Here is a 21,684-nt window from a genome sequence, read left to right as displayed (position 1 = left end):
CTTTTTACTCTGTATTGCTGTGCTCTTCAATAAAGCACTCCCGATTTAAAAAAAAAAAGGTAGGAAGAGAATTCCAAATAATGGGGGCAGCCATTTATATGTTGGCTGTTGATGCCCCCCGCTGTATACCACAAACAGGAAATCATTATCCTACATACCATTGTGATGGCCCAGGTGGATGATGGCATTATGCGGGTTCTGACACATAACACCCAGTCTTCCGGACCTACAAAAAGTAGCTGCGACTTCCTTTCCAACAGAGACGTCCAAGTACTGCAGAAAACTGGTGGAACTCTGGAGAGAAGAACAAGGTGGGGGAGGGGGGGGGGGGGGTCACAAAATACACAAGGAGCAGACGCAACATGACAAGCCAAACTTTGCTATGATCACACTTACACACGTCGCTAGCAGGAAGTGATATGGTAGGAATTCCATTCGTAAAACGTCATTAAACTTCTTGACGCAGTGAAGCTCCACCCCTAGGGAGTCGTAGATGTATAACCACTTCCGCTGAGCCACTGCAAACATTGTATTTGTGTGTAACCACCTACAGAGGGAGGAAGACAGAAGGTGAGGTTCTAACATGGCTGCACCAAGACCAACAGTAAATGCAAAATAGCTTGTCAACCTTTAAAGCAGTCAACTAATGAAGTATAGTGGGCCTCGACTGTACCCCCGACATCACAAATGGGTTGTACATGAACTGCCAAAGAAGAATTTTAGATGCCCTAAATGCTTTTTTGGTCCACCAGATATGATTTGCCCCATTGTAAATTGAGTCTGAATCCTAAAAGTCATATACAAACCAATGGGATACTTGGTTGCCCTTGCCCCCTCAGGTCAGTGTACTGGGAGATGTAAAGTTTCTTCCAACTAAGTGGAAACTCCCCAATGCCAACTTAGCATAAAAATTACAAAAGCAGCATCTCTTATATAAAAAATGGGGAATAAATCCAGGTGTGGAAAAAATGTATGCCGATTAAAGGTCCTTTGGCTGTACTTCTCCTGTGGATCACAGAAATGCAGTTTGTTCTGCACTCCTGTGACCCATTTTCAGCAGACAACGGGCTGAAGCCCGCTGTTGGCTGATGTCACAGAGTCGGCCCAGGCAAAATCATGACAATGAAATCGGTATCCACACACATGCCTGGACTAGCACCCGGCTCAAGCTCTCGGCGAGCCCCTCAGAGCCTGAGCCGGCTGCTCCCACCCCCTCACAGCCCAGCGCTCCAGTGAACATGGGGGGGAGCAGACAGTCAGCAGCTCTCTGCTCAGGGAGCCCTGATAACCGAGCGATCAGCGGTGTTTGATCGCTTGGTTCTCCCCCGGCGGGGGACAGATGCAGCTTCGGACCAATGCTGCATCCACCTAGGTAAGTATGATTAAAAATGTATATATATTGCCAAACATCTCTTTTAAACATGCTGCAGTGTGCAGGATCCTATAATCACAATCTCATTTGTTCAATTGATTCAAATCAACAATACTAGAGTATATCCTAGTTACTCTATATTACATGGCCTGTGGGTACTGTGTCCACCTTCATCCACTGCTCTGTAGTCCAGTACCAATGCTCACATGCCCATTGTAGGCACTTTTGGCTGTGGACATGGGTCAGCATGGGCACCCTGATCAGTCTGACTACACAGCCCCATACACAACAACCTGCAATGCATTGTGACCCCTTTCTATGAGAACCAATATTAGATTTTTCAGCAATAGTAGCTCTTCTATTGCATAGGACTACTCGGGCCAGCCTTCGTTCCCCATGCCCATCAATGAGCCTTGGCCGGTCAAGACCCTGTCATCAGTTCGCTGTTTCTCCTTCCCCGGACCAGTTTTGAGTAGCCTTGACCACTGCTGACCAGGAACATCCCACAAGATCCAGTCATCTAGCCATTACAGTTTGGGCCTTGTCAAGGTCGCTGAAATCCTTACAATTGCCTAGTTTTTCTGCTTTCAACACCTCAGCTTCAGGGACAACAGGTTCACTTACTGCCTAATATATCCCACAAACTTTCGGATGCCATTGTAATGAGCTAATCAATGTTATTCACTTGACCTATGGTTGGTTAGAACGTTATGGCTGATCAGTGTACAGCAAGCAGCTAAATGACACAAAGACACCTTTTTCAAAGTTTAAATAGACAAACCAACCTGACGTCATTGACGGTCTCCATCACATTCATTTCACAGCCCAGCTTCTTGGTGTGCCAGTCTAGGGAGGCAATGTGACCGCGCTGACCGGCCAGGAGGAGGTGCCTGATGAGGACAAATAATGCAGGACAGTTAGATTATAAAAAAGATGACTAAAAGATCAGAAGTTCTCACATCACTGGCTGCAAATCTTGTTCTGGGCCAACAACTGAAACAGTACCTAAAGCTGCAGACAAGCCAGGCAATGGAAGCAGACATTTTTCTCAGCGAAGATTAGATTTTTTCTAAGTATACCAGACACATTAAATTGACTCTGCTGCGCCCCTCAAAAAATCTAAATAACTGCAATAGAAGATCCAGAATACTGATCTGTTCTGTAAGTGGCAAATCAGAACTGTGCTGTCTTCATTTCTGGGAGTGCCTGTGTCCCCTGCTGCAAACTATGGTTCCATCTGCTGGTCCCTCTATCCTTACAGAATGCAGTAATGACATAGGGGCTGACGGGACAAACCACTGAGAACAGCGGGGGGACCAGGCATTAGACACACCTAGAAGTGTAAAGGATTCGGTCAGAGGATTTCATGCTTAAAGACAAACTCACCACCCACCAGACAGGTCAGAGGCCTCTATAGATGAAATAATGCTTCATTTATTTATTTTTTTGAAACACAACAGTCAATTTAGGCCCTATTCACAATTTTGCAGAGTGCAGTGACAAAGCATTATGCGTGTTTTTGAATTGATGCAGCTCAAAACCACATGCGTCATAGCACACAAAACATATTGTAAAGCACTAATGAGCTTTGTGGAGCGTTTTGTTGCCAAAAAATAAAAAGATGCATGTTTGTTTTTATTTAGGACATTATGGTGTGCTGTCTGCCATTTGAATGGGCTGCCTTAAAATGATATTAACTACTTGCCTACCAGGCACTTTCCCCCCTTCCTGCCCAGGCCAATTTTCATCTCTCTGCGCTGTCACACTTTGAATGACAAATGTGCGGTCATGCAACGCTGTACCCAAAATAATTTTTTTTGCTTTTTTTTGAGACAGATAGAGCTTTCTTTTGGTGGTATTTTTTAACCACTGGGTTTATTGTTTGCTAAAGAAAACGAAATTTTGAAAAAAATAAAAATTCTTAGTTTCTGTTATAAAATTTTGTAAAGAAGTAATTTTTCTCCTTCACTGATGTGCGCTGATGAGGCTGCACTAATGGGTACTAATGAAGCGGCACTAATATGCGGCACTGATGGGCAGTGATAGGCAGCACTGATGGGCACTAATAGGCAGCACTGATTGGCATCACTGATCATCAGGGCCTTGATGATCAGTGCCCCGATTATCTGTGCAGATCTCCCCTGTGAGGAAATGCCACTGATTGGCCCTCCTCTCCTCACACGCTGTCAGTGTGAGGAGAGGAAAACCGATAACCGGCATTTCCTTGTTTACATGTGACCGGCTGTGATTGGACACAGCTGATCACATCGGCTCTTTACCAAGATCGGTGATGCACCATATCCCAGGGACATGGACAAGCACGGCGAGAGGAGGACGTCATCACAGAACGAGAGAGCCGCCACTCACCCGTCAATTGACAATTTCTTAAAATAAAAATATGTTATACGCATGTGCTCTGTGCAACAATACTGCACAGAGAGGTCGCTTACCTCCACCGTGGTTCCCCTGCACCCCCCCCCCCCCCCCCCCCACGCCAGCGTTGCTCATTAAGTCCTGTGCTAAGAGGGTACCTGTAGAGGCGTGCTCCAGAGCTGGGCTGTGTGTCTCTATCAGGTAATGAGTTTGACTGACAGCAGCAGACTGACTGACAGACAGACAGAAGAGCGGGGCTGCAGCCGGGATGGTGCTGGAGCGGTGAGAGGAGTCAGGCAAGCGTTTAGGGCAGCCTTTCTCAACCTTTTCAACACAGAGGAACCCTTGAAATAGTTCTCCAGTCTCGGGGAACCCTTGCTTAAAATTAGAAATCTACAACTCATGATACATTAGCGTGATGGTCAGTGGGAAGAATGGTCCTTACACTTGTGGTCATTGGGAAGAATTACCCCCTTACAGATAGCTAAAAAGATCAATGGCGTCAGTGAGAACTTATCTGAGAGGCAGAAATGGCCCAATGCTGAAGGAACCCCTAGCAACCTCTGGAAGAACCCCTGGAAAAACCCTAGGGTTCCACGGAACCCTGGTTGGGAATCACTGGTTTAGGGTTTGGGGAAGGTGGGAGAAAACAGTTGAACAAGGATGCACACAACCGCTTCAGGTAAAAAATGAACACACCCGATCCAAGGTGCTAATCCCGGCTCATCACCATAGGCAATATCAAAATCAGTTATCTGATCATCATTGCAATTTTGTGTGGCTCATGACAACAAAGACATTTCTACAGCATCTTTTGGATTCAAGTGTGCGATCAATCTTTTCTTCTCTTCTTGGGAGCGAACATGTTTAGAAGAGTTTAGAACCACTTTAATGCAACACTTCTTAATACAAAAAAAGAAATAAAAAAACAGTGTTAACGCACCACAAAGATGTTGCTGTGCCCTTAGCTTCTCCCATCTTGTGAGCAGGAGTAATTGTCAGCCTGCCAGTTCACTAGGAAGAAGAACTGCAAAACAGCTGGAGGCGCTCCTAGTGCCAGTCTCTGACATATCCCTCCAGGCCATAAAACAGAAAATACATGACATCAAACCTACCCCTCCCCTCAGCATCACCCACCTTCCATTTCTGGAGTAGTTGATTCTGTACGGTCCAAATTGATTGAGGAAGAGGTTAAAATGCTGCAAAAAAATAAATAAACAACACTTATGACCAACCTATCATGTGCTAAACAGACAATGCAAGCACTTTGTATAGGGAGACATTTACAAAAGAAGTGAGAAAAAGTAAGCAGACATTATCCAGTTCTTGTACTTGTATTGAATCTTAATGCATTTTTTTGTTAATTTTTTTTATTGTATTGTTATCGTATTTTTTTCAATTGCATTTCCTCCAAACATTTTTTTTTATTTTTTTACTAGTAATGGCGGCGAACAACGTTTTTTAGCAGGACGGAGACATTGCTGTGGACAAATTGAACACTAAGTGACACTTTTTGGGGACCAGCGACACTAATGCAGTGATCAGTGCTAAAAAAAAATGCACTGTCACTTTACAAATGACACAGGCAGGGAAGGGGTTAACATCAGGGGCATCAGGGCGGTTAAATGTGTTCCCTGGGTGTGTTTGCTAACTGTGTGGGGGATGCTGACACTGGACAAAGAGAGAGATCTGTGTTCCTGATCAGTAATAATCACAGATCTCTCGCTCCCTGTCTGACAGAACGACAGTCTGCCTTGGCAGACCGCTGTTCTGTCATTCCCGAGAATGATCGCGGGTGGCCGGCGGCGCCCACTCATGCCCACCCCAGACCAGGAAGCGCAAATGTACAGGTACATTGTTTCCCGCAGCCGGGCTGCCCTGCCGCAGTATATGTGCGGTGGGCGGTCCGGATGTAGTAAGAAAAAAAAAAAAAAAACACTAAAAACGCACCTCCCCACTGAAATGCATTGAAAACGCTGCAAGAACGCATCAATAATGCACCTGTGTGACATTAGTAAAAACACCACGAAATCGCAGCATTGTTGGCACCTTTTTCTCTTATCGGCAAATGCCGACAACACCATTTTCAGCCCCCAAAATTTCTGTGCGTCTCTAATTATAACTTTTTTTTTAAGAAACTTGTTGCTCTTGGATTAAGATATGGATTAAGTCATGAGGATGGAAAAGAGCAAGCTTCTGAAAATGTGAAAGTTACATCAAAAATGACAACTGGCAACAATACCTATATAATATACTGTATGTATTTGACAAATACTTAAACTGTTCTCATAAAAAAGAAAAAAGGCATGCAGATAACATAAAGCAACTTTTATGCAAAATATACATAACTTAAAGAGGTTGTAAACCCCTGAAAGAAAAAAAAACAAAAGCCTGAAAGGCAAAGGAATAATGAGCTAGTGTGCATCGCATACTAGTTAATTATGAAATACTTACCTTAGAACGAAGCCCTGCAGTGCCACTCCGCACTCCGCTCCCGCGGCCGACATCTTTCACCGGAGTTACTTCCGGGTTCGCGGGCTCCGGCGCTGTGATTGGCCGTAGCCGCGATGACGTCACTCCCGCGCATGCACGCGGGTGCCACCAGTCACAGGTACTGAAGAAACGGCACCAGCGGCCCGTTTCTTCAGTGCGCATGCACCGATGACGTCAGCAGCTGCACATGTAGTGAATATCTCCAAAACAAGTTTAGGAGATATTTACAGTACCTACAGTTAAGCCTTATTATAGGCTTATCTGCAGGTACAAGTGGTGTAACAGAGTTTACAACCACTTTAAAGTGATCGTAAAGCTTTGTTTTATTTTTTTTAAATAACAAACATGTCATACTTACCTGCTCTGTGCAAGGGTTTTGCAGAGAGTGGCCTCGATCCTCCTTTTTTGCCCCCCCCCCCCAACGCTCCTGGCTCCTCCTTTTCTCGAGTACCCCCACGGAAGGAGGGGGCACTTGTGCGGGTGTGCTCCCGAGTCCTGCTGCTGCGTTCATTGACACAGACAGCAGGACTCGGCCCCGCCCCCTGTGTCACTGGATTTGATTGACAGCAGCAGGAGCCAATGGCTACTGCTGCTATAAATCTATACAATGAGGACCCGAGACAGCGGCTGAAGCTGCTGTGCTCGTCCTCATTGATAGGACGATCGGGCTCAGGTAAGAAAAAGGGGCGGGGGGGGTCTGGGGGGTGCTGCCACACAGAAGGTTTTTCACCTTATTGCATAGAATGCATTAAAATTGTGAGGGTTTACAACCCCTTTGATGCATGTTTTACAATGATTGCCTTTTTAAATGAGAGTAAAGGGAAATAAGACCACCAGAGCTCAGTATGTAGAACAGAGATTCTTTCCTGTACCTTGGAAGCGCTGGTAATATCCACTACATCCGCTATGTCCTGCTGGGTTACGGTATTGGTATCCTCGCCCTCGTCTCCTTCCAGGTACCTGTACAATGTAATAAAAGGACTCAGAACTACAGATAAGCGAAACTGACATTTTTCATTATCTAATTTTTTTTTTTTTAATACATGGAGATTTTAACGTAGAACTAAACTCTTTCAATCAACACAAACTATTTTTAATCCTCATACTACTAGTATTAGTGAATCGATAAGTAAAAATATTATTTTTACTTTTCTTAAACTTTTTTTTTTTTTTTTTACATTTCCTCATTTGCTTTCTGGTTTCAGAAGTAGTCCAAAATGATCATTCCAGAAGTCTTCACGGACCAATTTTCTTTTTTTTTCTTTCATCTGGAGGAGGGACTTTCTCAGCTAAGCACACCCTCCTGCCTGTGTTCCGTCAGATTAGGCGACCCATCAAATCTGGTAACAGAAGTGATGTTCCATCGCCGCCATCTTGGTACACCCCGCACTCATCCGCAGTAAGGCTACAGTTAAAAGTCGGCAAGCAGACATTCTTTTTACACCCACCAAAGTCTTGCATTTGACACTTATTTTTACCAGTAAAGTATGATGGCCATGGTTAGAAAAGCTAGGGGGGTGTTTTTCAAAGTGATTTCTCAATAAAATAAAGCATGGAGACATGGATGGATGGGCGAGCTTGCTTTGAGGATATAAAATAAATTAAATAGCATTTTCAGTTTGTGGTACTCATTTTAGTTCAATTTTAGTTAGTTTAGTTGTGGTTCAGTTTAGTTCCACTTTAAGGGTGCAGTGGGCTTTAAATGGCTCCTAAGGGTTACAGAAACTCTATTCCTTGATCTGTCCTGCCAAAAAAAAAAAAAAAAAAAAACACAACTCCCCTAATTAGTCTCATTACATTTTTTTCCATAAAAGAAACAAAAAACAAAAAAAAAAAGTAGAAAAAAAATTGTGAAGTAACTATTTTTAATGAATTTTTTTTTATTTAACCACTTAACCTCTGGAAGATTTAACACCCCCCCCCTCCCCGACCAGGCCATTTTTTGCGATACAGCACTGCGTTATTTTAACTGACAATTGCGTGGTTGTACGATGCTGTACCCAAATAAAATGTATGTCCTTTTTTACTATAAATAGAGCTTTCTTTTGGTGGTATTTGATCACCTCTGCAGTTTTTATTTTTTGCGCTATAAACAAAAGAAGACCGACATTTTTTTTTTTTTAAACAATATTTTTTACTTTCTGCTATAAAACATATACAAAAAAAAAAAAAAATTAATTTCTTCATCAATTTAGGCCAATATGGATTCTGCTACATATTTTTGGTAAAAAAAATCCCAATAAGCGTATATTCATTGGTTTGCGCAAAAGTTATTGCGTCTACAAACTATGGGATATTTTTACTAGTAATGGTGGCGATCAGTGATTTATAGCGGGACTGTAATATTGCGGTGGGCAGACGGGACACAAACTGGCACACTTGACACTTTTAGGGGACCAGTGACATTAATACAGTGATCAGTACTATAAAAAATATGCACTGTCACTGTACTGACGACACTGGTTGGGAAGGTGTTAAACATCAGGGGCGATCAAAGGGTTAACTGTGTGCCTAGCCTGTGTTTTTGCACTATGGGCAAGGTGCTTTTACTAGGAGAAGGCATGGATCGGTACCCCCGCTTTGCAGGCACACAGGACCCATACCTTCCCTACTAACAGAACAGCGATCTGCCTTGTTTACATAGGCAGATCGCTGTTCTGGCTCTCTGCATAATGATTATTATTATTATACAGGATTTATATAGCGCAAACAGTTTTCGCAGCGCTTTACAACATGAGGGCAGACAGTACACTTACAATACAAATCAATACAGGAGGTATCAGAGAGCCCTGGTCGTTAGAGCTTACAATCTACTAGGGAGGGTCAAGTGGAACAAAAGGTAATAACTGTGGAGGTGAGCAGGTACCGGCGGACATCAAGTCCGCGGAACCCGCAGATCAGCTTCCGCTGTGTCTAATCGCAGCGGGAGGACCGCCAGCGTCGCGCATGCGTGCCCCGGAAGTGTTAGATCACGTACCTAGTACGCGATCCGGCACAGAGCGGCCACCCTGCCGCACTACATGTATGGTGGGCGATCCGCAGGTGGTTAAAGACAAAGAAATACACCCCCTCTAAACCCCTGGTGCCCAACTTGCGGCCCTTTGGCACTTATTGTGTGGCCTTTGTGGCCCCTGCAGACAGGGGGGGGTCTGTGTATTGCTTGCCCAAGTGTTTTGCCCTTGAGAGTGAAGAAAAAAGATTCTTTAGAGACTGTGTTCTAGTAGTTAAAGGGTTTATTATTATGATAAGCAGCTCAATGAGCACAAGTAAGACCTCCCACGCTGGTGAACTGTTGCAGAGTTTCCCCGGCTCTCTCCTACTCTGGACATTATATGATGTGAGGGACACAGCAACACCGGCACACTGCTCTTACCCAGCTTCCTCCGGCAGTAATAGGTCATGTCTGGCGGCCTGGGACATCGCCGTCTCCACCTTACTCTCTTCAAACCGCAGATGTTCCTTTAAGCGTGGTATGCTGCCCCTTCTCTAATATAAACAGAGAGCAGACAGTCAGTGTCAAGATTTTCACATGTATACCTTTGATGTGATAAAGTTTTAGTCTTTTCTTTTAAAAGCTGTATGAGTTACATTATGATGGAGCAATACGTGCAGAACTACAAATCCCAGCATAGTAATACTTTGGACTGAGCTGTTCAAATAACCAGTATGGCACACATGTGAAAATCAGCATCTGGGAAGAGACATTTAGGTGGATTCACTAAAGGCAAATAGACTGTTTGTTTCTATTCTCCTTGCATGTGATTGGGTATTCCTTGCAAAGTGAAACTTCACCTCATTCACTAAACTTTGGGGGCAAATTCCCTGGGAAAGCGAACGGTCGATTTGCCTTTAGTAAACCAATCTCCGATGCCTCCTATCATCATACACAGGTAAGTGTTGCCACACTTCTTCCTCAGCAGTTCACAACTGATCTGATCTGAATCAGTGGGAATAAAGCTGCACTTTCTGCTACTCTATGTACAATCTGCTGTTATCTAATAGACAACTTAAAAAAAAAAGAAAACTTGCTTGTACCTGAGTACAGCTCGAATTGTTCACGCAGTTGAGTAAGAAAACCCTTCGGTTGAACCGCGCTTTTATCTCCCCTCAACTGCTACCCCGTTTAGGTGTAGAGGCAGCAGCCTAGGGTGCACACGTGCCGTGTTGCGATGCTTTGATCCATGGCTGTAACTAACACTTTTGGCAGGCAGAGAGCCCACCAAACATAACCCATTCAAGTGAATGGTGCCACTCCCCAAGTGCCTTGGAACAATGTGCAATGCAAGCACTTACGGTGTGCTAGTGCGAGCTTCAAGGGGTTCAAGCGGTGGTAGGGAGGCGATACAATGCCTGCTCACCGTCTGTCAAATGCTCTCTGAAGAGCGTTCCGAATGCGGATCGCTCTTTAGAGAGAGCAAGGCTAGTTTGAACAAGCCCCAACAAAGTGCAGAGAATGTGCTAGACAGAAGAATCATCTGGGAGGGAAACAGGCAGGTGGGTGGTCGGCCACAATGATGAATAAGCTTTTAACTGTCAGCTGTAAGAACAGTGCGAGAGATTTAAAAAGAAAAAAAAAAAGAAGACAGAAAAAAGAAAAACCAGGCTGAGTGAACGCTTTATTATTTAGAGGCAGTTCACACCACATGCAGCCCAGTGCATTTTTATTCTGCATCAAAAATTATTATTATTATTATTATTATACAGTATTTATATAGCGCCAACAGTTTACGTAGCGCTTTACAACTTGAGGGTAGACAGTACAAATACAATACAATTTGATACAGTAGGAATCAGAGGGCCCTGCTCCTTAGAGCTTACAATCTAAGAGATGCATGAAAAGTAAGATACAGTAATACCTTGAATTACAAGCATAATTCGTTCCAGAAGAATGCTTGTAATCCAAAGCGAGCTTCCCCATAGGAAATAATGGAAACTCAGATAATCCGTTCCACAGCCACTGTTGGTCTATGCAGTACTGTATGTGGCCAGAGGTGCGGGGGGCGCTGGTGTATGCAGTTCCGCATGTGGCCAGAGGTGCAGGGGCGCTGGTGTATGCAGTTCCGCATGTGGCCAGAGGTGCGGGGGGCTCTGGTGTATGCAGTTCCGCATGTGGCCAGAGGTGCGGGGGCGCTGGTGTATGCAGTTCCGTGTGTGGCCAGAGGTGCAGGGGCGCTGGTGTATGCAGTTCCGCATGTGGCCAGAGGTGCGGGGGCGCTGGTGTATGCAGTTCCGTGTGTGGCCAGAGGTGCGGGGGCGCTGGTGTATGCAGTTCCGCGTGTGGCCAGAGGTGCAGGGGGCACTGGTGTATGCAGTTCCGCATGTGGCCAGAGGTGCGGGGGTACTAGTGTATGCAGTTCTGCATGTGGCCAGAGGTGCAGGGGTGCTGGTGTATGCAGTTCTGCACGGCCAGAGGTGCGGGGGCGCCAGAGACACTCGGAAGCCAAGTGTCTCCGAGCGTCACTGGCGCCCCCGCACCTCTGGCCAAATGCAGTACTGCACACCCCAGTGGCTTGAACAACGCTCGCAGAGTGAATCAGGATTTACAAAATAAATAAATAGCTTGTATTGCCAAACGCTCGTAAACCGCATTACTCGCAATCCGGGTTTCCACTGTATATGGTTTCCAATGGAATAGTTCACACCAGTGCAGTCAGTTCCACAGGGTTCCAGTTCCATTATAAAAAGTAGAATCTGCTACAATTTTCATGCACTGGACTGTACTGGAACGCGGAAAAAGCATCAGTAATGCACTGGACCCCCAGTACAGTGAAAAATAAAAAAGCATCTGGAATGCATCCGGAAACACATCAAAAACGCACTGGAACGGATCTGGAGTTTTAGTGGTGTGAACCAGCCCTGACAGTCTACCAAAAAGTAACTGAAGAATACTGACAGGTAGCTTGTTTTATGGCAGAAACGACTCTTTACCTCCTCAGTCCGAAATTCTTCTTCCCTGACCCTCAGCACTTTTTTCCAACTGTACACTGAGCCGTGTATGAGCAGCTCACAGTATAGTCTCAGCATACCCACCTCATCCTGGCCAATCAAGATGGCTGTAGACTCCGAACTCAGAAGATGACAGAAGCGCCATAGGGGGGTTTTGCCACCAAAACAGCCCTGAGCCATAGAGGCACGGACTCCACCAGACAAAGCATCACAGTGCCTCCGCCGGCTTGCCTTCTTCTCATAATGCATTTGGGTGCCATCTCTTCTCCAGGTAAGGGACGCACACACACCCGGCCAGCCACATGATGTAAAAGAAAACGTGATTCATCAGACCAGGCCATCTTCTTCTATTGCTCTGTGGTCCAGTTCTGATGTTCACATGCCCATTGTAAGCTAATTTGGCTGTGGACACGGGTCAGCATGAGCACGCTGACCGGTCTGTGGCTACACAGCCCCATACACAACAACCTGCGATGCTCTGTGTGTTCTGATACACCTTTCTATCAGAACCAGCATTCACTTTTTCAGTAAGCTGAGCTGCAGTAGCTCTTTTATTGGATCAGTCTACACAGGTCATCCTTCGCTCCCCATGTGCATCAATGATCCATGGCCACCCATGACCCTGTCACTGGTTTTCCTTCCATGGACCATTTTTGGTCGGTCCTGACCACTGCAGTCCGGGAACATCCCATAAGAGCTGCAGTTTCAGAGATGCTCTGACCCAGTCATCCAGACCAGCGTTTCTCCACCTTGTTTCAGTTTAGGCACCCTTTAAAAAAAAAACTTTGGACAATCTTGAGGCACCCTTTAAAATTGATGGACAGTCTTGAGGCACCCTTTAGAAATTATGGACAGTCTTGAGGCACCCTTTAAAAATGATGGACAGTCTTGAGGCACCCTTTAAAAATGGTGGACAGTCTTGAGGCACCCTTTAAAAATGGTGGACAGTCTTGAGGCACCCTTTAAAAATGGTGGACAGTCTTGAGGCACCCTTTAAAATTGATGGACAATCTTGAGGCACCCTTTAAAAATGATGGACAATCTTGGGGCACCCTTTAGAAATTATGGACAATCTTGAGGCACCCTTTAAAAATGATGGACAATCTTGAGGCACCCTTTAAAAATGATGGACAATCTTGAGGCACCCTTTAAAAATGATGGACAATCTTGAGGCACCCTTTAAAAATGATGGACAATCTTGGGGCACCCTTTAAAAATGATGGACAATCTTGGGGCACCCTTTAAAAATTATGGACAATCTTGGGGCACCCTTTAAAAATTATGGACAATCTTGGGGCACCCTTTAAAAATGATGGACAATCTTGGGGCACCCTTTAAAAATGATGGACAATCTTGGGGCACCCTTTAAAAATGATGGACAATCTTGAGGCACCCCATTCTAAAATTAAAAAAACAATTGTAATTGTTTTGCATGATGCAGCTACATCCACACAAGTAGGACACCCAACATTAGAGGTGATTTATTCTTCCAAAGCAAATACACTTTTGCAAACTGGTACTGACTAGTATTCCAATGTTTCTCTTCTCCCTCAGATTTTCTTCATCACTTAGCTATCAATTGATGAGGCCATTGGTCATTTAGGGCACTGGCAGCTAGAATGTTGTAATGGTGCACAATGAAAATATGTGGCTTTGTGTAACTAAAAGGCAGTCTTCATGCACACGCTGGTTTGTATACAATTTTTGGGCAATTTTTTGCCATTTTGCCAAGGCACCCCCGAAGAAACCTCAAGGCACCCCTGAAGAAAAAGGCTGATCTAGACATTGCAATCTGGTCCTTGTCAGTCTCTCAAAGCCATACACTTGCCCATCTTTCTGCTTTCAACACATCAACTTCAGGTACAACATGTTCACTTACTGCCTAATATATCCCATCCACTTTCAGGAGCTAGTGTCACAAAATAATAATATTCACTTTACCTGGCATTGGTCATAACGTTACGGCTGATCGGTGTATATTTAAAAGAAAACAGAGAAAGGGTGTGGGATGAATCCGGTCCATCATACTCACATGGGTCTCTTTCCTCGCCCGCTCATATTTTGCCAGCTGATCTTCGGGCACGGAGGGTAAGCCAGGAAAAGGGTCCTCTGCCTGCAAAAGGTGTTAAAATGGGGAAAAAGAAAGTTTAACATTATTGCACTTTGGCTAAAAGTTTTGCTTTGCTGCCTAACTCTCTGTGATTTATATGGGATTTTCATTCGATAGATATAATATACTCTGCTAAGTAGTATTAAGAGAGGGAGCCGGATTAATAGAACCAATTACTGCCGGTTCACATAGGGGCGACTTGTCAGGCGACCTAGCCGCCTGACAAGTCGCCTCCCGTTCTGTACAATGGAACCGTTCTAATAGGAGCGACGCAAGTCGCTCCGACTTAGAAAAAGGTTCCTGTACTACTTTGGGGGCGACTTGAGGCGACTTGCATAGACTTCTATACAGTCAGTGAGGCAACCTGCAAGTCGTGCCGCCCCTGTGTGAACCGGGGCTCAGGGTCTACTGAAAAAGTAAAAGTGCCAGCAGGCTATCTATTGCAATGAGTAGAGAGGCGACATAATCAGTATGCTGCTGCTGCTTCACCGTCCTATCAGCATTCTTGAGACTTGTTTTTCACCACGCTGTACTGCTGCTGCAGGGAAGATCGGGGACTTGGCTGAGATGCCCGGATCATAACATTGGCTGCACAGAATTACAAATCCAAAGGCAGACAAAACAATTTCTATATGTATATCTGGTTGCTTCTGTTTTAAACACAAGACTCAATAGGGTTGATTTACTAAAACTGGAGAGTGTAAAATCTGGTGCAGTTCTGCATAGAAACCAATCAGTTTCCAGGTTTTTTTTTTTTTGTCAAAGCTTTACTGAACAAGTTGAAAGCAGAGTTTCCTGGAAGACACAGGTCCCAGAAGACAGCAGGGACCACTCAGAACGTGCAGCGCGACTCGCACATGCACAGAAGTCGCAAGGCTTCACTTCCTGATTCCCTTACTGAAGATGCTGGCGCCTCCCCCGGAGCCGAGGGACGGGTCGGCTTCGGGTGAGGACATCGCAGGCTACCTAGACAGGTAAGTGTCCTTATTTTAAAAGTCAGCAGGTGCAGTATTTCTTATGCCGCGTACACACGGTCGGACTTTTTGACCGGACTGGTCCGACGGACGCCGACGGACCAAATCCGGCGGACAATCCGATCCTGTGTGGGCTTCAGCGGACTTTTCCAGGCGCAAATCTGACGGACTTTAGATTTGGAACAGGCTTCAAATCTTTACGTCGTAACTCCGCCGGACCCAGAAATCCGTTCGTCTGTATGCTAGTCTGACAGACAAAAAACGACGCTAGGGCAGCTATTGGCTACTGGCTATCAACTTCCTTATTTTAGTCCGGTGTACGTCATCACGTACGAGTCCGTCGGACTTTTGTGTGATCATCTGTAGGTAAGTCCATTCATTAGAAAGTCCGTCGGAAGTCCGCCAAAAGTCCGTTGAAAGTCTGTCGGACTTTTGTTGCTGAAAAGTCCGACCGTGTGTACGCGGCCTTAGGCAGAATTCTGCTTGAAGTTATAAGCCGATCGGCTACCATGCACAGACGCACCAAATTTTGCGCACTCCAGTTTTAGAAAATCAACCCTAATGTGTACCTATCTGCTTTACATTCTAACAATGGCCTAGAGACAACTGGATAAATAATACAGGGCACTGCCTTGCTATTCCTTTTTTATAGTGAGTAGAGCGTTGCAATTCCAGAGCTCATTTTGAAGGTCCTAACCTTCTGAAGCCTGGACAAGCCTGCAGATCCCCATCCAAGTACACCAGTGTTTCTCAACTCCAGTCCTCAAGGCGACCCAACAGGTCATGTTTTCAGGCTTCCCATTATTTTGAACAGGTGATTTGATCAGCTTCACTGCCTTAGTAATTACCAGAGCTGTTTCATCTCAGGGAAATCCTGAAAACATGAGGTGCATTGAGGACTGGAGTTGAGAAACACTGGTGTACACAGAAGTAGTGTTGCCTTACCCCGGATATCACATCTTTCCCGCCCATCTTCCCCTGATTCCATGTTGTTCCATGTTCTTGTTTCTTCTTCCCTCTTTTCTGTTTCTGGTCATTTCTCTGTGATGGCAGGGGACGCTTCTCCTCCTCCTCTTCGTCCTCATAGTATCTCTTGGCTTTCTATGGGAGAAAAGGTCATCTAGAATTTGTAATTCATCAATCTGAGAATCAAAGACATCTTCCACCAACAGTTACCTACCACCAATAGTACAGATGGGTACCGGTCTCCTGAACATGTGTGGTAGTTAAAGAGGACCTTGCCCATCAGGTAAGGTCCACTTATTCATTGTAGCCCCCTTTCCCTTAATGCTACATAAAGTACCCTTGGGGGAGGGGAACAAATAATATACTCACCTTTCCCTGACTTCTGCAGTACACAGTTGACGTCATCCTCCGAGCCGACATGATCCCGGGGAATGCAGGGTAGCCAAAATCTCGTTGGTATCGAAGTGCAGGATCATCTTCTCTGGGATCGGCTAAAAGGAGGATGACGTCACCCTTGCCTAGGTGCCAGGGAAAGGTAAGTATAGTATTCAGCTTTAATCCCTGCACAGGTTTCAAATGTATGTTTTCATGCATCGTCTTAGGGAGGAGGGGTAGCTTGAATCATAAGACATTACCACTGAGGTGGAAGATTTGTTTTTAGCGCTGTTGTTTTTTTTTTTCCGGTCTCTAAACAACCCTCTATGTTAGCATATTTGTCCATGCACACATTATTATTATACAGTGCCAACAGTTTGCGCGGTACTTTACAATATAAAGAGCGACAGTGCAGTTACAATACAATTCAATACAAGAGGGTTAGGAGGGCTCTGCTCCTGGGAACTTACAATCTAATAGAGAGGGGTAAATGGAACAAAAAGTTAATAACTGTGAGGGATGAACTGAAGGGAGAAAAAAAAGTTCAGTTATTAGCTGAAGGCTGGATAGGCTTCTCTGAATAGATGAGTTTTTAGGGATCACCTAAAAGTGGTAGGAGATAACCGGACAGATTAAGTAGAGAGTTCCACAGGATGGGAGAGGCTCTGGAGAAGTCCTGGAGACGAGCATGGGATGAGGAGACAATTTACACATAGGTGTTTAGAGGCAGAGAAAAAAAAAAACACCACTAACAGCATATCCAGGAGCAATGGCGTATTGGCAGAAAAAAAAAAAAACGCGTAAATGTGTCTAAACATGCCTTAAAAGGGGTTGTAAAGGCAGAAGGTTTTTTATCTTAATGCATTCCATGCATTAAGATAAAAAGCCTTCTGTGTGTAGCAGCCTCCCCAGCACCCCCTAATACTTACCTGGGCCCCCTCTCTGTCCAGCGATGTCCACAAATCTCTCAGCCTTCCAGGACTCTCCCTCCTGATTGGATGAGGAACAGCAGCATCGGCCCCATTGGCTCCAGCGGCTGTCAATTAGTCAGTTAGCCAATGATGGGAGAGAGGGGGCGGGGCCGAACGGCAGCTCGGTGTCTGAATGGACACACAGAGCTGCAGCTCGGCTCGGGTGACCCCATAGCAAGCTGCTTGCTGTGGGGGCACTCGACAGGAGGGAGGGGACAGGAGCACAGAAGAGGATCTGGCCTGCTCTATGCAAATCCAACTGCAGAGAGAGGAGGTAAGTATAACATGTTTGTTATTAAAAAAAGAAAATTAAAAAAAAGGAGGACTCTACAATCACTAATGCTAGGCACTTTTAGTCCTTGAGCACTAATTAATTTCAATACCCAGAAAAATGTATTATTCAGGCGAATTAAATGAATTAATGCCCAAGCACTTGACACACCTAAACGGGTCTCGACACATTTAAAGGCGTCAGATATTTTCTCAGCCAAAACTCTGCTGGCAGTGTGCATGAGACCTTATGGTGAGAATGAGCCCTAAAGAAAAAAAGTTTAGCATTCAGTTACAGCCACTTCAATACTAACCACTTCCCCCCCTTCCTGCCCAGGACAATTTTCAGCTTTCAGCGCTGTCACACTTTGAATGACAATTGTGCAGTCATGCTACACTGTACACATATGGAATTCTTATCATTTGTTGAGACAGATAGAGCTTTCTTTTAATGGTATTTAATCACCACTGTTTTTTTTTTTTTTTTTTTCAAAACAAACAAAAAAAGCCTGAAAATTAAAAAAAAAAGTTTTTCTTAGTTTCTATTACAAAATTTTCTAAATAAGTAATTGCTCTGCACTGTGCGGATTTGCTGGTTTCCGGCTCTCCTCACGTGCGGTCAGCGTGAGGGGAGGATTACCTATAACCGGCAAATCCTGTTTACATTGGGATCAGCTGTAACTGACCACAGCTGATCACATGGTGAAGAGCTGCTGTGATTGGCTCTTTTCCCCCGACCTGTGATCAGCTGCATAGGAAGGATGCAGCGATCACAGCTGATGCACACTGCAGACGGTGCACAAGGCAGCGTGAGCGCGTCATATGACGGCCTCCTGGCAAAGTGCGGCCATGCTGTAGCCGTCATTCGGCTAAAGCTCGGCTGCAAAGAGGTTAATCACCACTGGGATTTTTTTTGCTAAATAAATGAAAAAAAAGACTAAACATTTTTAATTGAACAAAAAAAAACTTTATCATTTAAAAAATTTGCAAACATGTAATTTTTCCCCTTCACTGATGTGCCCTGACAAGGCGGCCCTGATGAGGCAGCACTAAAGGGCACTGATGAGGAGGCACTAATGGGCATTAATAGGCACTACTAATGGGCATTGATAGGCTGCACTGATGAGGAGGTACTAATAGGGAGGCACTAATAGGCACTGATGGGGAGGCACCAATGGGCACTGATGAGGCAGCACTGATGAGGAGGTACTAATGGGGAGGCACTAATAGGCACTGATGGGGAGGCACCAATGGGCACTGATGAGGCAGCACTGATGAGGAGGTACTAATGCGGAGGCACTAATGGGCACTGATGGGAAGGCACCAATGGGCATTAATAGGCACTACTAATGGGCACTGATATGCTGTACTAATAGACACTGATGGGCACTGACGAGGAGGCACTAATGGGCACTGATGAGACTGCACTGATAATCAGTGTAGATGTCCCTTTTACACAAACTGGTTATCGGCTCTAGGGCTAGGGAAAAAATCAATTCAAATCTTGAATTGAGTTGAGAGGTCAAATCGATTCAAAATTTAAGCAAATTGATTTTTTTTTTTTCTCACCGCACCAGTCCTGAGGAGCTGCGGGCAGGAGTTTTTAGGCGAGGCCGCGGCTTCGGCCTAGTCCGCGAGGCCGGACGCCGCGGACTAGGCCAGAAGCCGTGGCCTCACCTAAAAACTCCTGCCCGCAGCTCCTCAGGACCGACGAGGTGTCCAAAAAAAAAAAAAAAAAAACTTGATTCCAATCGTGAATCGAGTTCTTTTTAAGAAAATTTCAGATTTTTTTTTTTTTTTTTAGAAAATCTCCCAGCCCCAATCGGCTCTCTTCTCCTCTCCTCATGCTGTCAGTGAGAGGAAAGAAAAGCCAATAACCAGCTTCTGTTTACATTGTGATCAGCTGTGATTGGACACTGCTGATCACGGGGTAAAGAGCCGCTGATTGGCTTTTTACCTCAATCTGTGATCAGCAGTGTCCAGGGGACCCTGTGATCACACAGCACGCCGTCATGGGCACGTTCACAGGAGGATGTCATATGATGTCCCCCAGAACTGGCCAGCTGGGCTGTAGCCTTCATTCAGCTATAGCACGGTCAGTAAGTGGCTAATGGATACACAGTACTGACCATTAAGGATGAGCTCAGGCGCGTTTGCAAACAGCATGTGACGAGCCCGCCAGGAAGTCGGCACTGCGCTAATCACAAGCTGTGAGACATTGTCCCGATGTGCAGCTGCAGAGATCAGGAAATGTCTCACTGCCTGTGATTAGCGCAGCGCCGTGCCGACTTCCTGGCGGGCTCTACATGTGGAGTGTGCGAACACACCGGAGCTCATCCTTACTGACCACCAACAGTTATGGGGTAATTACGGCGCACTACATAGTCCTGACCCCCGCACTATACATTCTATGTGCCACACTAAGCAATTCTGGGGGCATTTTAGGGCCTCAATAAATCCCACAGACAGTCAGAACATCAGGTTTTTTTTACATTTTTTGTCCTTTTCCCCTTTATATAGTAAAAAGTAGCAATGAAATACCATCAAGAGCTTAGTCCCATAATTTGAAATAAAATGTATTAATATGACGGAGTAATTGTCATTCAAACTATCACAGCATTGAGAGCCTTTGTCCAGGAGGGGGCAGTACAGTCTGGGAATGAAGGAGTTCCATTATGTTACAATGTATCGGTGTGATCTCTATACACATCACAGGACTGGGCTCAGGGATCTCTATGAGGGATAAACACAGGACACGAGCAGAGAAGGAGACTACAAATCCCAGCATGCCTTGTCAGCAGGGCTCTTGTAACATGCTGGGCCTTGTAGTCCCTGAATATCTGTGGAGTCCCATTGGAACACACTGATCACAGCACGGACACTGCACTCCAGCAGATGAATGTCCTAACGTGGACCTACTGAGGGAAGGCATTCCAGAATCGCTGGGACTTGTAGTCCTTCCCCCGCTGGGACCACCCTCCCCTCCTGAGGCCGGGGAAAGGCTGCAATCCCAGGAAACTCTCCACACACGTGTGTCTTACCCGCTTCTGCGGCTTTAACGGCGCCATGCTGGACTCCACTGAGGAAGCCGGAAATGAGCAATAAAGTTTAAACAGGAACCAGCTTGGAACGCATGGAGGACAGGACACTACCCACCTCTGTTCTGCGGAAAACTCCACCACGTCACTTCCGGTCGCTTTTCCCCTTCACAGTGTAGCCTTTCTGTGGAGGAGTGCGGGGTGTAGCAAGATGGCGGTGACAGAACGTCACTTCCGTGACCAATTCTGACAGGTCGCTTAATCTGACGGAACACCCCCACAGTGCATGAGATTTGGCGTTTTTGGCAGAACAACCGTATACAGCAGTGTGTAGAGGAGGAGGAGGAGGGGATTGCTGACACAGAAATGTCTCTGTACAGAAACACCGTGTGTTCCGGGGAGTACAGCAAGTAATACACTCTTCTCCCCCTCCATCATACACAAACAGTATGGAGGACTACATGAAACAGCATCCCCCCACCCCCCTGTATGGAGGACTACATGTCCCAGCATCCCCCCTGTATGGAGGACTACATGACCCAGCATTCCCCCTGTATGGAGGACTACATGACCCAGCATCCCCCCACCCCCCTGTATGGAGGACTACATGACCCAGCATCCCCCCCCCACCCCCTGTATGGAGAACTACATGACCCAGAATCCCCCCCACCCCCTGTATGGAGAACTACATGACCCAGCATCCCCCCCCCCACCCCCTGTATGGAGGACTACATGACCCAGCATCCCCCCACCCCCCTGTATGGAGAACTACATGTCCCAGCATCCCCCCACCCCC

General features: G+C 45.7%; 1 protein-coding gene across 1 annotated transcript in view; it reads right to left on the bottom strand.

Annotated features, from left to right (window-relative positions):
- WDR46 (WD repeat domain 46) overlaps window positions 1-21,035 on the bottom strand; it is a 40,933-nt gene extending 19,898 nt beyond the window's left edge. Inside the window, exons 1-9 of the mRNA XM_073598203.1 lie at window positions 20,892-21,035; window positions 16,214-16,369; window positions 14,217-14,297; window positions 9,612-9,724; window positions 7,111-7,198; window positions 4,883-4,944; window positions 2,158-2,262; window positions 397-547; window positions 159-294 (exon numbers count right to left, since the gene is read on the bottom strand). Coding sequence (XP_073454304.1) covers window positions 159-294; window positions 397-547; window positions 2,158-2,262; window positions 4,883-4,944; window positions 7,111-7,198; window positions 9,612-9,724; window positions 14,217-14,297; window positions 16,214-16,369; window positions 20,892-20,918 — 919 coding nt within the window. The 5' untranslated portion in view covers window positions 20,919-21,035. The remainder of the gene's footprint in view (window positions 1-158; window positions 295-396; window positions 548-2,157; window positions 2,263-4,882; window positions 4,945-7,110; window positions 7,199-9,611; window positions 9,725-14,216; window positions 14,298-16,213; window positions 16,370-20,891) is intronic.
- Between the last annotated feature and the right edge of the window lie 649 nt (window positions 21,036-21,684).

This window comes from Aquarana catesbeiana, linkage group LG09 (genome assembly GCF_042186555.1).
Source record: "Aquarana catesbeiana isolate 2022-GZ linkage group LG09, ASM4218655v1, whole genome shotgun sequence".
In the NCBI taxonomy this organism is placed as follows: domain Eukaryota; kingdom Metazoa; phylum Chordata; class Amphibia; order Anura; family Ranidae; genus Aquarana; species Aquarana catesbeiana.
This window is presented reverse-complemented; position numbering and strand designations above follow the sequence as displayed.